The 17,016-nt window shown below is 52.6% G+C and overlaps 6 protein-coding genes across 6 annotated transcripts; all 6 read left to right on the plus strand.

The window, feature by feature from the left end:
• Positions 1-142: 142 nt before the first annotated feature.
• On the plus strand, positions 143-1,629 carry BP01DRAFT_389454 (ribosome biosynthesis protein MAK16). The gene is made up of 2 exons (XM_025577924.1): positions 143-319; positions 497-1,629. Exons 1-2 carry the CDS (start codon positions 258-260, stop codon positions 1,428-1,430), a joined length of 996 nt encoding a protein of 331 aa, XP_025434150.1. The 5' UTR covers positions 143-257; the 3' UTR covers positions 1,431-1,629.
• A 136-nt stretch (positions 1,630-1,765) lies between these two features.
• Positions 1,766-3,154, plus strand: BP01DRAFT_177189 (uncharacterized protein). Its single transcript, XM_025570838.1, has one exon. It carries the CDS (start codon positions 2,101-2,103, stop codon positions 2,869-2,871), a length of 771 nt encoding a protein of 256 aa, XP_025434151.1. The 5' UTR covers positions 1,766-2,100; the 3' UTR covers positions 2,872-3,154.
• Positions 3,155-4,354: 1,200 nt separating this feature from the next.
• On the plus strand, positions 4,355-6,343 carry BP01DRAFT_177200 (putative MFS sugar transporter). Its single transcript, XM_025570839.1, has 2 exons — positions 4,355-5,084; positions 5,138-6,343. Exons 1-2 carry the CDS (start codon positions 4,520-4,522, stop codon positions 6,238-6,240), a joined length of 1,668 nt encoding a protein of 555 aa, XP_025434152.1. The 5' UTR covers positions 4,355-4,519; the 3' UTR covers positions 6,241-6,343.
• A 1,471-nt stretch (positions 6,344-7,814) lies between these two features.
• On the plus strand, positions 7,815-9,038 carry BP01DRAFT_290013 (zinc-dependent alcohol dehydrogenase family protein; the record flags this gene model as incomplete). The annotated part of the gene is made up of 4 exons (XM_025571599.1): positions 7,815-7,938; positions 7,992-8,011; positions 8,061-8,454; positions 8,512-9,038. 4 exons carry the CDS (start codon positions 7,815-7,817, stop codon positions 9,036-9,038), a joined length of 1,065 nt encoding a protein of 354 aa, XP_025434153.1.
• Positions 9,039-9,697: 659 nt separating this feature from the next.
• On the plus strand, positions 9,698-10,619 carry BP01DRAFT_177306 (uncharacterized protein). Its single transcript, XM_025570840.1, has one exon. The coding sequence runs from the start codon at positions 9,809-9,811 to the stop codon at positions 10,307-10,309; it is 501 nt and encodes a 166-aa protein (XP_025434154.1). The 5' UTR covers positions 9,698-9,808; the 3' UTR covers positions 10,310-10,619.
• Positions 10,620-12,444: 1,825 nt separating this feature from the next.
• Positions 12,445-13,501, plus strand: BP01DRAFT_371762 (acetyl-CoA synthetase-like protein; the record flags this gene model as incomplete). The annotated part of the gene is made up of 2 exons (XM_025576685.1): positions 12,445-12,845; positions 13,111-13,501. The coding sequence occupies 2 exons, from the start codon at positions 12,445-12,447 to the stop codon at positions 13,499-13,501; spliced, it is 792 nt and encodes a 263-aa protein (XP_025434155.1).
• Positions 13,502-17,016: the final 3,515 nt, after the last annotated feature.

A 17,016-nucleotide genomic window follows, 5' to 3' on the forward strand; every position in this document is an offset into this window, starting at 1 on the left:
CCAAGGACTGTGTTTGGCTGAGAAGACGGCGACGGTCTTATCGATAAGAAACCGGATGGGAAACTCCACACCCCACGTGACCGATCACTGCGGCAACTTTTTTTCACTCCTGCTCACTTTCGCCCATCGCAAAGTTTTGGTGGTCCGGACCCCAGAGAAAAGATCTATCTCCCACCCCCCTCTTCTTCCTATACCACCGAGAACCTGGGACGGAGGACGAACTTGCGGACATCGCAAGTCACCCACTATCATTTAAGATGTCCTCCGACGAGATTGTCTGGCAGGTGATTAACCAGCAGTTTTGTTCCTACAAATTGAAGTGAGTTTTTTTTTTCTCTTCCGTTCCGGTGCAACCAAAAAAATCCCCCCATCAGATGCTTTACGCGACCTCTACACTACATTTTATCCCACATACTTCTCTATCCTCTTATCGTGAATTTCTTTAAGACTGCCCCCAAGCATTAAATTCATTCCCACTAACCATATCCACAAACAGAACAACCAAAGGCCAAAACTTCTGCCGCAATGAATACAACGTCTCGGGCCTCTGCAACCGGCAATCCTGCCCGCTGGCGAACTCCCGATATGCGACGGTGCGCTCGGACCCGGAGACGGGGGTGATGTACCTGTACATGAAGACGATCGAGCGGGCGCACATGCCGAGCAAGTGGTGGGAGCGGATCCGGCTGTCGAGCAACTACGCCAAGGCGCTCGAGCAGCTGGACGAGCGGCTGATCTACTGGCCCAAATTCCTGGTGCACAAGTGCAAGCAGCGACTGACGCGGCTGACGCAGGTGTCGCTGCGCATGCGACGGCTGGCCAAGGAGGAAGAGCGGTTGGGCGAGACGGTCGTGCCGCGGTTGGCGCCTAAGGTGCGGCGGCGCGAGGCGACGCGCGAGCGCAAGGCTGAGTCTGCGGCGAAGATTGAGCGGGCGATTGAGCGTGAGCTGATTGAGCGGCTGCGCAGTGGGGCGTATGGTGATCGGCCGCTTAACGTTGAGGAGGGGATTTGGAAGAAGGTGCTGCGCGGGTTGGAGAGGACTGGTGAGGGTGAGAGGGATGAGGATATGGATGACGGAGAGAGGATTGAGGATGAGGAGGAGGAAGAGGAAGAGGAGGGCGTGGGGCAGGTGGAGTATGTTAGTGATGTTGAGGAGAGTGACTTGGAGGATCTGGAGGATTGGATTGGTGGGAACTCTGGCGATGATAGTGAGGATTACAGTGAGGATGATGAGGACGAGGATGAAGACAGTGAGGAGGATGACAGTGAGGAGGATGACTCGCAGCATAGTGAGGATGAGGGCGCCAAGAAGAAGCCCGCGCCGGGCTTCAAGCGGAAGCGTCCTGCTCCCCAGGCTAAGCCCCGCAAGAAGGGTCCTCGCATTGAGATCGAGTATGAAACTGAGGGTCCCGGCAAGGTCTTGGCCTAAAGCCTTGTTGGAGATTTCTATGCTCGAAGGAAACGTGGACTACAAAAAGCTCGGTGTTGATCGTCTTTCGTATGGCGTTGTCTGGTTGCTCTTTCGTTTCATGTACTTACTGCCTCATTTTCTTGTTGTCTTATGCTGCGATCGGGCATCTCATACCCAGCCATTGCATATAGCTTGTTGAATGTTGTTGTCGCTGATGCTAGTCGCTTCCCACAAGTAGTCACACGAATAAGTGGCCCGGTGTTTTGTCCTTCCTGTAGGCAGGCCACCAGTTGGTGCTTGGCGGTGAACCAGGCCCCCTCACGTGCTGTTGCCGCGGAGTGAAACACGGAGAGTGGATCCCCAACATGGTCTCAGTCAATCCCAATCAATGCCAAACTTCCTCAGGAGTGCGCGCAAATCCCTATCAATAGTTTCTGCTACGCTTTGTGTCTGATATCTTCGGCATACCGTGTCTTAAACCCCCTCCAATTCGTCTTGGACAGCTACTTTACCACCCTAGTTGCTTGCCTTGCAAGGCGCCCTGCCTCTTGTTCCGCCCTCTCCGCATCCTTCCTCTACCCCTCGTCTTTACGCTCCATACCCCACCATTGGCTGATCCTCGAACCTTGTGATTTTCCCCTTCCTCACAATAGTCTCACCCGGCCAAAGCCTGGTAACCGCAAGTGAAATGACTTCATACTTCTCGTCGCTGACGTCCTCGTCGGCCATCTCGAACCTGGGCACCAGGCTCAATTCCCTGAAACGGGCCATCACGTCTGGCGACGAGCGCGACGACCCGGACAACGAGGACTGCTCGCACATCTCGAATGTGTTACGCGCCTACTACACGGAAAAGGGGCGACCGTATCCCTCTTGGCTGCCCCCCGACCCGAAGGCCCCCGCGCCGGCGCCATCACGGGTCATCGCAACCTCCCAGATCCAGCCCGGCGCTCCAGGGGGCGCCCCAGCGTCATCAGCATACGGACGTGGCGGCGGGCTGGGCGATCTGTGGGGAGATGCAGGCGCGGCCACGCCTCCCACATCCCAGACATCCAGTCTGCGCCGGGGTCGCATGACCGGCGGCGGCGCCAACAGCAACAACAGCACCAGCAGCCTAGGGGCGCCCCTCTCGGCGACGGCCAGTGCCCCCGGAGGGCCGGTCGCCCACAACAGTCTGTCCCCGAGCCCGTCGGCAATGCAGCAGCACCCTCACCATCCAGCCGGGGGCCGTCCCCTGCCCAGTCAGCGAGCCGGATCCTACCAGACGATCTCGGGCCCCGTCACAGGCGGCTCGACGCAGCCGCTGGAGCGCGCAGCGTCGGCCCAGGAACGACTCCGGGCACGCTTGCATGGGGGGCGGTCACCCAGCCCCGGCCAGAGTCCGAGCAGTCGGCCGGGTTCACCCTATGTGGCGGACCCTAGCGCACGAAAACCGGTAGGGATGCCGGGTCGACGATAATGGAAGGAGCCAATGATTACGTCGGACCACCGGAGCAGTCCAGTCCAGATGAAAGATGAAAGGGAATATCCGGAGTCAAGAAGAGACTAGAAGAGACGGAGAAGAAAGCTCCTAGTTTAGTGGGCATCTGGTGTGCAGGGAAGAAAAATTGGAGACTTGCTGGTTCTAGTCCTCGCTTTTTTCCCACAATCGGGTAGTTCCGCTGGAGAAGGTGGGTGGAAGTGAGAAATTAAGGCCTTAGTAACCTTGAAGGTCTGAGGTGGGATGGATGGCTTGCGGTTACATAATTCCTTCCCTGTCTCAGTGAGTGTGGGTGTAATATTTCTCTTGTCGTTGTTGGGGTGTTTTCTTTCAGCGATGCGGTTCAGTTTAGTCTGTTGTTGCAGCTAGCTTGTTACAAGTATTTGAAGGTCATGATAATAAATTGCACCGTCTTTCTCATTGCTCGTGATCTCTTCCAAGCCACAAAGTCAGTATACCCTTGGGAGGACGGCGGTCTGGGACTCATGGGACTGGGACTGGGACTGGAACAGCGCAAACATTCCCCCATGGTCGAATGATGCCGAATGTGTGGGGGTGCAACCTGTTCTAGGCGGGTTTTAGTTTTGGATCAGGACCAGTCTCAGCCGTGGTTGAAGGACGGGGAAGCTTTTGTTCTTCATTTTTTTTTCCCACTTAATTTTCTTTCCAGCGACTCAGAAGAGAGAAGGGATGGGAAAGAGTATTGCCGCTGACTGGTCGAACTGCCAACTAGTGCCCAAGATGGGCATTTCTTGGATTTCGTGGGGGATGAAATGGCACAACTCCAAGTATATTTCTCCATATTATGGGGAAAAAAGGCTCGGAAATGGAGTCACGCGCGCCCCAGAGTAGGAATGGTGCCGGAGAGTCTCCGAAATTGTCCCGGTCCGACTTTCTTGCTCGGTTCGGCTTACCTCACGTTTGAATTGCCCACGGGGAACTTTTTCTTCGCCAGTATTTCTCCGCAATTCCTACCAACTTGATGGCTCCACTCCCAACTCAACTCAACTCAACTACCCATCCACTCGCTCGTTTATCTCTCCCCATCCCGACCTCTTCTCGTGTCTTTCACCCTCTAGTCACTCTATGGCCATGGTTAGCCCCACTCCCCGGTCTTTCTCCCTCTTTCCATTCGGTCATTCTCTATCCCGCCTCTCTCTGTCCTGCTGGCACTCCCTGGTCGTTTCGGCTTCCCAGACTGGTCAGACGGCCCGATGACGCGGTGGTGCCTGCCGACGACCAGGAAATGAATGAAATTTCAACCCAACTGAAGTGGATAGAAAAATTTCAACCATGACGATGGTGTCAGTCAGTCATGAATTCTGGGGTGTCTGGGACTCTGGGGTCTTTCTGGCCTGATGCGCCTTGCCTTTAAAAGCCTCGTGCATTCCCCTCCTCCCACCTCCCCGGAATGGTTGCACTCGATCTGCACACTTCCCCGCTTCTCATTCCTCTCCTCGTGGTAGCCCATCCCTCTTTCCTCTCCCTGTCCTCTCTCTGTCTTGGGGCTGTGGTCAACCCTCCTCGTGCAGAAAGACATTCGGAATATAATTGTCCATTGCTGCACATCGAAAATCTTATCTCCTAAATACTTGCAGCTGGCATACAGCCACCCCACTGACCAATCATGGGTACTATACACGATCTGGACACCGCCCATGATGACTACAAGGATGGCACCGCCGTCGAGATGGACGACATTCACAAGGACCCCAAGGCCATGGAGGAGCTCACCGAGGCTGCCATGGACGCCGAATTACAGGAGCTGGAGGTACAACTGCAGGAAATGAAGAAATCGCGCTTCGAGATTGCCTTCTCCAGCCCTCGTATCTACACTTTCATGCTAGTCGCCTTCGCCTCGATGGGAGGTCTTCTGTCCGGTCTGGACCAGTCCCTGATCAGTGGTGCCAACCTTTATCTGCCCGATGCACTCAACCTGACCTCCAACCAAAGTAGTTTGGTCGACTCTGGTATGCCCTTGGGTGCGGTGGCCGGTGCTATCCTTCTGTCCCCGTCCAACGAGTACTTGGGTCGTCGTATGTCCATCATTGTCTCTTGCATTCTCTACACGGTTGGTGCCGCCCTGGAGGCTGGTGCCGTGAACTTTGGCATGATCTTCGCCGGCCGATTCATCCTCGGAGCCGGTGTCGGTCTGGAGGGCGGTACAGTTCCCGTCTATGTCGCTGAGAGTGGTACGTTCTTCTGTAAAATCCTGTATTGTTCGGCCATTACTGACCTCATCCAGTCCCCAGTCGCATTCGTGGTAACCTCGTCTCCCTATACCAGCTGAACATCGCCTTGGGTGAGGTGCTGGGCTATGCTGTCGCTGCCATGTTTCTCGACGTCGACGGCAACTGGCGCTACATCCTCGGTTCCTCCTTGGTCTTCTCCACCATTCTCTTGGTGGGTATGTTCTTCCTGCCCGAAAGTCCCCGTTACTTGATGCACAAGGGTCGGCCTGTGGAAGCTTACGGTGTGTGGAAACGCATCCGCGGCTTCAACGACTTCGAGGCTAAGGATGAGTTCTTGGGTATGCGCCAGGCCGTCTTCGCCGAGAACCGGGAGCAAGAAAACACCAAGAAGTACGCCTGGTTGGACTTCTTCACCAAGCCCCGTGCTCGTCGCGCGCTTGTCTACGCCAATATTATGATTGTTCTTGGCCAGCTAACGGGTGTGAACGCCGTGATGTACTACATGAGCACACTCATGACAAACATTGGTTTCGATTCGCGTGACAGCGTCTTTATGTCCCTTGTTGGTGGCGGTTCGCTTCTTTTGGGCACGATTCCAGCGGTGATCTATATGGAGCGATTCGGCCGGCGTTACTGGGCCAACGTGATGCTGCCGGGCTTCTTCATTGGTCTCGTGCTTGTCGGCGTGGGCTATCAATTCAACTACAACACTCACCCGGCTGCCGCCGAGGGTATCTACCTCACCGGCATTATCTTGTACATGGGCTTCTTCGGCTCGTACGCCTGTCTTACCTGGGTCATTCCCTCCGAGGTCTTCCCCACCTACCTCCGTCACTACGGAATGACCGTGGCGGATGCCAATCTCTTCTTGTGCTCGTTCATTGTCACTTACAACTTCACGCGCATGATGGAAGCGATGACCCGGACAGGTCTCACCCTCGGCTTCTACGGAGGCATTGCCTTCATTGGCTGGATCTATCAGATCGTCTTCATGCCTGAGACCAAGAACAAGTCCCTCGAGGAAATCGACGAGCTCTTCTCGCGGCCCACTTCGGAGATTGTGAAGGAAAATCTCGCTCAGACCAAGGAGGTTGTCGGCGATCTCCTGAGTGGGCGGTGGAAGAAGGCGTTCTCGCCTACGCCCAAGTCAGAGTAAACGGATGAGTTGGTTGTGGTAGTACAGTCTTGAGGCTATACTTGTGTTCAACCCGCTCGATGAATTTCGTCACGATGTTACAAAGCGTGCCTTTGCATGCGTTAATGATTACCAGATAAAAGAATTAAAAGGAGGATTTACCTCAACGTGCTTTACGATGTACTTAAAAATCAGATACTAGGAATGAAGCTCAATCGATGGACTGGTCAATGCGCAATGATAGGAGTAGTGACTGCTTGATAATTCTCTACTAAAAGCGGGGTGATACCGGTGTTATAGGGCTGCTCCGTAACTGCCAAGAGATAGTTGACACTACTACTATGTCCCTATTTCGATCAACCCACTGAAACTCAGGAAGATAATTGGTAGCGACGTATGTACCACAGCCTCATCCTCCTACGACCGTTGTAGTAAGAGACTACCTCCTTACCAAGAATACTTGCGGTACTGTACTTAAAGAGTGCCAGAGGGTGCCCCCAACTCTAGCAGCAGCGGTTCAGGGCCCCGGCCAGGGCGGGGGACTCATCCCGGGCCGGGAGGCCGACCCCACCCCGGATATCTATCGACGTCGCGCCCGAAAGCGGCTTAGTGCATTATCCACCTCCATGCTTCTCGAACGCAATACGGAGTCCGTGCTATAACACAGTCGAAGCTACATATCACCTCTCTACTGATCAAAGCTGAAAAGTGCTTGGCGCAGAATCAGAATGTGTCATTGCAGCACGGTGGGACAATCGACCGGTGAGAACTGAAAGGTATTGAAGAGTGAGGGTTGCACAGTCTGAAAGAATCGTTATTCGCATCTCTTAGTATATGTATATGAGTTACGGAATGTATGAATTTTTATGTGGACGACTGCTGTTTCAACTCCCGAAGATATCGCCGCACGTCGGAGCTGAAAGGATGTCTACCTCTCGACCTCATAGATTCGGACAGCTGAAAGCAAAGACATATTGCAGAAGGACTTATAAAGCGCCCTCTGGGAAAGTTGTCCTCAAGGACTTACCTCGCTTTCGATCCGCAGCAGCCCCTACTCTCATTCGCTCGATGAAAATATCAATGCGATTCCGACTGCTGCCATTGTCGAAACTTGGCTGACGATGAATTCCGGCAAGGGAAAGGAGGAGGAGGGGAGAAAGCAGAAGAATAGAGACAAGGGTATCAGATTGAGTTAAAAAAAGTTACGTGGCTCGTTCACATTGCTTGATGAACAGCTTCCGTGGATGTGCTGTGACATCAACAACCAACGACTGGCTGTTGTTTCCTCCCATCCCACGTAAATTGACACTGTGGCCGAGGTCGCCCGAAAATTATTGCAAATTCACAACAGGTGAGGTCAATCGATTGACCATTTAGCAATATAAGTGCCATAACCCAGGCGACCAGTAGGTACTCCAGCCTTGCTGCGCAAGCGTAACTTTACAAGGTAGTACTGTGTAGCTGACAAATCATTACTAAGACTAACCAAGAGCTGGACGGTCTGACAGCCTCGCATAGTATAAAGCTCAGCGTTTCTAATGCAGGGAGAAATCGAATCAGAATTCAGTCACTACGCCATCTCAAACTCCTTGACTATGTCCACGAACGCCCCAGCAATGGCTCAACAATGGTCTGTGATGGGCCAGAACGGGATCGAATCCCTGGTATACAGCCAAGTGCCATGGCCAACGCTTGGGGACAATGAGGTTCTTGTTCAGAGTACGTCAGTGAGCTCTTGCTCCTTGTCTCATTTTGATTGATTCAGATCATAGTCCGAGGTGCCTCTTTGAATGTACGTTCAATAGCATGCAGAGTTGCGCGCAACTGGCTGAAATTGATAGCCCCGTGACCTGATGATTACTCGCGGTCAATACCCCTGGACTGTCAAGCTGGGCGTGGTGCCCGGCTCTGACGGCGCTGGTGTTGTAGTATCAGTCGGTCAGAGCGTTACTCGGTTCCGGCCTGGAGATAAAGTAGTTACTATGCTGAACCAAAAGCACATCGCCGGTTCTCTGAACGCCGAAATCGCGCAGGTTGGAACTGGTGCCTCGGTCAACGGTACCTTTTGTTCTGCAGGAGTGTTTGACGAGCACGCATTGGTAGCAATGCCCGATGGATTAACTTTTGTTCAAGCCGCTACGCTGAGCTGTGCCGGGCTTACGGCTTGGAATGCGCTGTTTGGGCTACGCGGGAAGCAACTCACTGCAGGGCAATGGATTCTGGTCCAGGGCACAGGTTGAGCTACTTTCAATCGTATCTTCTCATCTTGCCACCTGCTAACACGAGAGATAGGGAGCGTTAGCCTCTTTGCGCTCCAGTTTGCGCGATCCATTGGCGCCAAAATTATCGCCACGACCAGCTCGCCCGACAAAGTCGGCTTTCTCCGCCAGCTCGGCGCCGACCATGTCATCAACTATCGGGAATCCCCAAAGTGGGGAGCCGTCGCTAAAGAACTGACAGGTGGATGCGGAGTGGATCTCGTCGTCGACACCGCGGGCCCGGCCACTTTGCGGGAAAGTGCAGCTAGCGTGAAGCTTGACGGGACAATCGCAGTGATCGGTATCGCTGGTGGCAACTCAGAAGGACAGGAGATGCCCAGTCTACTAGAGGCCTGGCTTAATCTATATACTGCGCGTGGTGTTTGGGTTGGTAGTCGGGTACAGATGGAGGAGATGTGCCGCTGGATCAACGCCAACCCTAACTTCCGGCCTGTTCTCGATCGCAAGGTTTTCAAGCTTAGCCAGCTGAAAGATGCCTACGAGTATGTGGCGTTGGGAAAGAATCTGGGAAAAGTTTGTATTGAAAATGACTGGGACTAGTGATATCGTACGGGATTGGGGAACTGATAGGTCAATTTGATGGTTGTGCTCGTGGTGCCAAATTGTTCTCCCGTGCTCTTCCTTTTCTCTGCGTTGCTCAGACACTGACTCGTGCCTAGCAGAGGCATAAGAATTGTCACACCAATCGCAATGTCTGCATGAACATGGACACGAGAGGCTTCACTCATTCCGTGTTGGAGGATTAGGCGTGGTCGAGCAAGGCTCGAGAGGCGGGGGGGGATTTGCGCGAATAGATGCGAGGAAAGGTGCCGGTTGATCGATGCTGACGCTACTCGGGGGGCAGAATAGGAGAGAAGCATTGGAGCTGAATTTGTCCCATGCGAGGGGAGCAGAGCCGGCGAATTGTATCTCGCACCTTGATCTGTTTTCCTGTCAGTCAACACACGAGGCTCGAGAATTGTGAGGTGAAAATGCTGCACGTTAGTTTGATACTGCAAGACGCTGAACCGGAGTGCCCCTGGGCGAAGGCAAAGGACAAAAGAGCAGTGGAAATGGCAGGGTCGATGTGTAGCCCGAGCTCTATACATGGTGAAGTGATTGCCTGGTGAGGGGCCATTGCCTGAGGGAGGAGTTCCTTCCTCAGTGTTGTGCTCTTTCCCCCCCCCAGTGCCCAGCAACCCTCGCCGGCTGTTTACCTACCCTCCTCTCCCTCTCCCGCTTCCTCTTCTCTTCTTCCTCTTCCTCTTCCTCTCTTCCTCTCTTCTTTTCCTCCTCATACCACTTGGTTCCTTGATGCTAGTATCGTTTCCATGCGCTCTACGTTCGTCAAGATGTTCTCTCGTGCGTTCTCCTCTGTCCCCATGTTTTCTTCTCTTTTTTCTTCTTCTTCTTCGCCGAAGAAGGGTCCGGTACGCCCTTCTGAAGCAGCCACTCCTTTGACTTCTCTTGTGCAGCCAGTCACTCGTGTTTTGTCTTCTGTTTTGTCTTTCTTTAAGCCTGTGCGCTCTCTCGAAGGCGCGTCCCCTCGTTCAATTTTGGTGAAGGGCGATGTCCGCAAGGACAAGCCAAAGAAGAAGGTCTCATGGGTGGAGACAAACACAGTCCTTACCGTCGATCGTTGGCTCGTTCCAGGCGTTAACGTCTGGAGCGACGAGGATCTTACAGATCCGTCCATTCATGAATTTGATGTGGGGTGTACTCCTCAGAGTACCCCTGTCCGCTCTTTTAACCCTCATATATTGGGGGCTTTTGCTCTGCTTTATCTGGGCATGTCTCCCCTCCTGACAGTCTTTGTCAAGTCATTCTTTTGAGACTGCCTTTTCTTCTCTGTCCGACCTGGTCACTCCTTCGTGTCTGTGCTGCCACTTTCTTCATAGGCAGCTTATTCTGTCCGACCTGGTCACTCCTTGCTGCCAGTTTCATCTTTCTTGTTTATATGTGGCTCACTTTGTCAGACCTGGTCACTCCTTGCCACTCTGTGTTTCTTTTGTACCCACACTCTTTTGTGCCTGGTTGTACCGGAACCAGAGCAGGTATCGCTTACTGTGCAGCAGATCGAACGGCTCGCGTTGATCCCTATCCGAGGTTGATCGTGTCACCGGACACTTGACTTGTGTTGTGTTGGATAGATTTTCCCCCAAACATGGTAGGTGGCATTGTTTCCTGGCACCGAATGCAGCTAACCTTGTTGCTACAGCTTGGTAACCTCGTTGATCCCGATCCGAGGTGATCGTGTCACCGGACACTTGAATTGTGTTGTGTTGGATAGATTTTCCTCCAAACATGGTATGTGGCATCGTTCCTGGCAACGAAAGTAGCTAACCTTGTTGCTACAGCTTGGTAACCTCGTTGATCCCGATCCGAGGTGATCGTGTCACCGGACACCTATGGTGAAGTGATTGCTTTCAAGCTCTGATCAGTGATGATAATTTTCTCGTTAGTACACAGTTAACTTGTGCTGCAGCTTGGATAACCGACGATGAATCCACCGCAAGGCAACCGTGTGTTGGATCAAGCCTTTTTAAAGCTCGAGTACGTGATACCATATTTGTTGCCAACTTGAAGCTAATATCGCCTCGCCGATAGTCTGGACTTCGACGTCTATACCACCGGTTCGCGGTCATGCCACGGACGGTTTTGTTGGATGGAGGCCTTTTAGACTTTGGTGCGTGATACTGTCTTCGTTGGCAAACTACAACTGACCTGTTGTCCAGATCAGATTGTTGATGCTGGATGCTTCGGGGCTTCTTTTTTGTCTTTCTCTTGTTTGGGATTTGGATTAGGGCGTTTTTGCTTATTGTGTGCTGCGTTGTGCTTTTGCCTTTGTCCGACCTGGTCAATCCTTTTCTGCTCTGCCTTCAATTTAAGATTTGCTTTGATTCTACTGTTGTATTTTGTGCAATAGCTGGTCTAGATCCATTGTCTATGGTAGTGAAGAAATCTCAAGCTTCATCGTTTTCAATTGCCGAGTCGATGGCTGCTGGACACCTTTGCATACTACCTAGTGGGAGAACGATCAAGCGGCTAACGCACACTGGAGATTGCCGACATACTTTGTGAACAGCGGTAATAGATGCAATGCCGATATATACACATCTTAGTCCAAGCCTCATTGTATTCGTTAAAACAGACCACTTGCAGTGTTTGCCATGCCGTTGTGAGATTGATATGTCACGTCGGGCTCACTTCCCGACTCCCCGGGAATCCCAAATCAGCTTGTGCTATGAGCCAGTCTTAGTACACCCCATACGTCCTCATGCTTTAGGTCCATCTTAGTCTACTCGATTTGACCCCTGGAAGCTATTATCAGTCGTCTTCGGACTGGCAACGTTCCTCGGCCCGGTCATCACCTCTTGTTCCTTCACTTCACCACTCTCCACAAGCTAGGCACGGACAGGTTACTGCAACATACAAGATAACTATAACCCCTACGTATGACTTCTCTGCTCCTGGAACAGAGCTTGTACTGCACGTCTCAGCCCCTGCCCCTCCACGTGAACGCTCTTCATTTAGCCGCCGTATATCGTCGATACACAACCCCCTTCGCGAAGTCCTCAGCCGCCGCACCGTCCGCTGTCGTTGATATGCTCAGTTGGTTCTTGCAGACCAGAGTGACGCTCTTAGGGACGGGCTTTGACCGTGCAAGATTTCTGCCGTATAGTTTACCCCATCGCTATGGAGAAACAAGCATTACACAGCACTGTTTACCTTGTTCGAGTAGCCTTCAACCTGCAGCTTTCAATCGGTTTACTCAGGATATCGGAATTAAGATTGCTTCTGTGCCCAGTCCCTACCCTCCACTGCGCCATGCAGCTCTTCTGATTTGATGCTCATTCGTGAAGTCTGCAATTGACTTTCCAGCATCACAGGATGTGTTGCAGATGTACATGCCGGGGGGACAGTAGCTGAGACGGAGGCGGCAGTCTTGATATACTGGCGCCCAATCATGCACCACGCAGAAGCCACACTGGAACCCCATGACGCTTTCTGGTCCGAGATTGCGATCTCCTCATTGCAATGGGACAAGTCTTTCCATAGGACCCGCCACGGGTCTCTGAAGGCCGGGGACCACGCCTGGTTCCGTGGAGGCAGGCTCAACGCCAGCTACAACTGTATTGACCGCCATGCGTTTCAAACCCCGGACAAGGCCGCGATCCTCGGCGAGGGTGACTTACCCGGAGGCGAGCCCCATCAGATCACCTATGCGGAGCTGCTCAAGAATGTATCCCATCGCGCATTGGTGCTGAAGAATATGGGCGTGCGCAGAGGAGAAATAGTCACGATCTACATGCCTAACATACCCGAGGCTGTCAGGGCAATGATGGCCTGTGCTCGCGTCGCAGCCGTGTAATCTGTTGTCTTTGCCGGGTTCTCTGCGCCATCGCTCCGGGGCCGGTTTGAGGATGCCTGGTCGAGGGTGATTCTCACCGTGGACAGAGGCGTGCGCGGCGGCCAGATCATCCCCATGAAGCGGATCATCGAAGATGCTGTTGCTGACTACCAGGGGGCCCGCCATCCTGACAATTGCCTCCTAGTCTAGAAGACCCGAAACAGGGACATTCTGTGGTTCCAGCAGACGCAGGATGCCTGGTGGCATGAGGAAATGTGCCAGATGGCCCGGCTACTATGAGCCCGAGTCCATGGGTGCAGAGGATCCACTGTACCTACTGAATACCTCCAGGTCGACCAGCAAGCCCAAGTATCTCTTGCACGCCACTGCTGGCTACCTTCTAGGCTGTGCGGTCTCTAGAAAATATGCACTGGATCTGCATGTCTCGGACACCATGTTCTGCGCCGGTAACGTAGGCTGGATCAGCGGACATAGCTACCTCGTCTACGCCCCGCTGGCCTTAGGTCTTACCACCGTCATCTTCGATGGCACGCCTTCCTTCCCAACCTCTGATCGCTATCTCGCGCGGACCCAAGTGACTCATATTTATACTGCGCCCACTGCTCTGAGTGATGAAAAAGGGCAACCCGGCCGCACCCAACCACGACGTTGAGCGTTTGCGCGTCGTGAGCCTTTGGCCGCCAATGTCTGATAGTGGTGCTACGACATACTTGGCCAGCAAGTGCATGTGCTCAATGTTAGTCTTCTTGTTCTTTCCGGACCCTAGTTGCGCGATACATGCAGAGCAACAATCAGTCACTAACCGGAGAGGGATATTAGACGTATTTTCAAATAGAAACAGGTTGCCAAGCCTTCACCCCTCTGGCTGGAATCACACCTACCAAGCCTGGCAGCGTCACTTTGCCATTTTTCGGGCTCAATATCATGCTGCTTTGATCCTGTCTCTGGAGAACCAATTCGGGGAAGTGATAAAGAGGGGTTGCTGGTTTTGAAATCAACAGTGGCCCTAACATTTGACCTCACCGCGCCATCGAACGACCAGATTCCGATCAGTCGCCTGTTCACACTCAGTGCAGAGCGAATTACAGCGTTGAGAAACGCGTGCAATCAAGCGCTCCGCACAACCGACAAGCCCTTGTTCCTCAGCTCCAGCGACATCATCACAGCTCTCGTCGGTCTCTGCGGCAATGCTGCGAATTCACATACCTGACCCACCTCACCTCTTACTTCGGACCCCCAAGGTCATTATCGCGGCTCATGTGCGCAAGTCCACCTATAGGGACAACGCTCTTTCCGCCGTCGAGGCAACGTACGACGCGACCAACAAGACAATCCCAAATGGAGGCCAGGCGGCACCAACAGGGCTTCCAGCTTCCTTGGACAAGGATTCCCTCGCACAGTTACTGGCCATTGCCGTCTCGCTGCGCGGGGAGATCAAGAAGTTCTCCGAATCCTACATCAAGGGCATCTTCCGGTCTATCACCGACACGACGACCGGCCGACCCTCTTCCTGGCATACGGAAGCAGTATCATCGTGTCTACTCTGCGATGGATGGATTTTTATCTGGATTTCGGACGCCTTGAGGTGGTCCAGCACTAGGATATTCTGGAAAGTAAGGTCAAGGGCGTGTGCTGGGTGCTTCCGGCGAAGGATCACGGGGGTGATCTCGCGTCACAGCCGTAAGAGCTCCGGTTTGTGCTGGAGAAGGCGGCCATGGCACGGCTGCAGGAGGATGTGCTGTTTCGGTGGTTGCTCGTAGGATAGGTCGGAGATCGCGCGGCAAGAGAGATTTCTGTCTTACAGTCGCGCATCATATTTCTAGTCAACTTTGAGGAGAAGCCCGAGTGAATGAAGACCGGAGTAATGGCGCCCAATCTTTGTTTCTATGTTGCTAGCTTGTGCGGACCACGCAACAAGTAGGGCCAGAGCCTGGTCCGGATCAGAATTGGGGTGTCGGTTACTTCGCGTACAAGTCCTGTTTGTGTTCTAGGTGAGGGTTCCCGCTGCTGCGACTCTGTGTATCGATTGGATTGACATTTCCTTCTTGTTGATCAAAAGAGGTTAAAGAATATATTGTGGTGATCCGCAATATCAAGCACATACGACCACAGGGTGTGGAAAATAGGGCTTCCCGTCCGCTCAGCCGTACTCAAGCCACACGCCGGGAGGTTAGTAGTTGGGTGGGTGACCACCAGCGAATCCCTTCTGTTGTATGTTTTTTGTTTGCTCTTTGTTTGCTCGTATCTGTCATACATACTCACACAGTGTGGTCTTCGTTTGATTCACCTGCGATAAGCACTGGCCTGCCAGTACCTGCAGCTCTTAGAACCGTAGAATATAGCAGCGTACTACGGCCATGACAATCTCCAACTCATCCTGCTAGATCCAGTCAACTTTTTCGTCCTTTGCAAGAGCAGGCCACGTTGAGCTATCGGGCTCAGTAGTGGCGCTCTTGACTTCACCCTGGCCATCGGACTCGTTGGAGCCGGACCCGAACCCGGTTAACGTGGCACTGGAAGAGTCTGTTCTCTGCGTAGAAGTGTCACTGCTCTCTTGACGTGCAGTGACGATCTCAATTGTTTCATCTCCAGGTTACTTCACGTGCGAAAGAGAGGAGGGTCTCATTGACAGATACCATGGCGCAACCGGAAAAGCTATCCGTGATATGCGCTGCTGGCCTGGGATCCGACGAGTCTTGGATAGAATGATTCAGTAGGGTTCATAGGGCCTTGTTCAGGCAGTCTTACCAACAACAGGGTGTAGATTCATCGCAATCATGGTTTGATTGAGATTCTTAGTCAGGTGAACTTCTACCTGGGATTTGGCGCTAAGCTGGTGTCCACCGGCTGGATGGAAATCCACATCTGAAACTCTGCTCAATCCTCGTGTCCTTGTATTGAAGCTATTTCAAGCTCTTGTGGGATGTTTCACGAACGGAGCTTTGGGGCCTGCTTTGGAGATAGCAACAAAAGCGCATCAGCGTCTGATCGAACCCTGTCCCAGTGCTTGGATGATCACATTGGCCTTCGGTTTTCGGGTATGTGGATGAGGTCACGGCCCTCTGAAAGCATTTCTGACCCACTGCTTCCGATCCAGTTGTCGGAAGCCTGCGTGCGTGCGCATCATCGCGGATGCAGCCCAGTACTCGACCTTCCTAGGAACAGAACTAGTTCATTCCCATTTATATGCGTCATCCTCATCTAGTAGAACCGTTTTTCTAGACTCACCAACACGGGATTGTGGTCGACAGGCTCGCCAAAACTGGCATGGACATAGACAGGTCTACCGCGCGATGCATTGCCCCTTCTGGGAAGTGGCGGCGGCGGCGGCGGCGGCGGGTTCTACAGCCCAAACGAAGGATTTGATAATCCGGTCTCTCCTCCCGGGATATCGGAAGCTGTGCGGCTGTCAAAACGTCGAGTCTTCGTCAAACACCCATCGCATTCTATACAGAGAAAGAGTAGCACTCACTCTCGCTCAGCGGAGGGCCTCCAAACTATTGCTGCCACTGCGCGGCGGGAAGTCGGAGATTACTGTCTTGAGAGCTCCATGAGTAACAGCAAAAGTCAGCCAAAAAAATCTCCGGACCTAGACGAGCGTCTCGCAGCTGTGCAAAGAATGATTGAATTGCACCGTGACACAATTCAGGATGCGCCAGGGTATCTTCAATGTTTGGTGGATAAAGTTATCTCGTTCTTCCTGGCGTCTAAATTAATCCAAATTGTAGATCGGAGTTTATCAGTAGGAGAATGTTAGCCGACCTGTTATTAGGATGACGGAATGAATAGACTTTCTGATGGAAATACTGGGTTCGAGTTTTCATATCAGGCTTAGCGACTTACACTAGTACAAGCTAAAAAGAAGAAAACAAAATACTTTTCTCATCAGCGTTTCTTCAAGATAGAAATAACAGCTCTCAGCGAGTCTAGATCGTTGTTGGTATACGTCAGGCACTTGGCCTGGGAAGGCGCAAATCTGGATAGCACACTCCCATAGTAAATAGTAACTCGCTCCTAAATAATTTGGTCAGGTAGGCAATATACTTTATATCTATTGAAGGGCTTGCTACATACCTGACACCTAGTGGCTCGAAAGACAAAGACCAGTTCCAATCAATAATAACATCATGCCTTCACTGAACAGCCAGATAACAGCCAAAGCTCCTC

Source organism: Aspergillus saccharolyticus (assembly GCF_003184585.1).
Source record: "Aspergillus saccharolyticus JOP 1030-1 unplaced genomic scaffold BP01scaffold_5, whole genome shotgun sequence".
In the NCBI taxonomy this organism is placed as follows: Eukaryota; Fungi; Ascomycota; class Eurotiomycetes; order Eurotiales; family Aspergillaceae; genus Aspergillus; species Aspergillus saccharolyticus.

Excerpts from the sequence above, each read along its gene's own strand:
- BP01DRAFT_389454 (XM_025577924.1), top strand. The coding sequence starts at position 258 with ATGTCCTCCGACGAGATTGTCTGGCAGGTGATTAACCAGCAGTTTTGT. Across the intron at positions 320-496 it reads TTTTGTTCCTACAAATTGAA|AACAACCAAAGGCCAAAACT; the intron begins GTGAGTTTTTTT and ends ATCCACAAACAG.
- BP01DRAFT_177189 (XM_025570838.1), top strand. The coding sequence starts at position 2,101 with ATGACTTCATACTTCTCGTCGCTGACGTCCTCGTCGGCCATCTCGAAC.
- BP01DRAFT_177306 (XM_025570840.1), top strand. The coding sequence starts at position 9,809 with ATGCGCTCTACGTTCGTCAAGATGTTCTCTCGTGCGTTCTCCTCTGTC.
- BP01DRAFT_177200 (XM_025570839.1), top strand. The coding sequence starts at position 4,520 with ATGGGTACTATACACGATCTGGACACCGCCCATGATGACTACAAGGAT. Across the intron at positions 5,085-5,137 it reads CGTCTATGTCGCTGAGAGTG|TCCCCAGTCGCATTCGTGGT; the intron begins GTACGTTCTTCT and ends GACCTCATCCAG.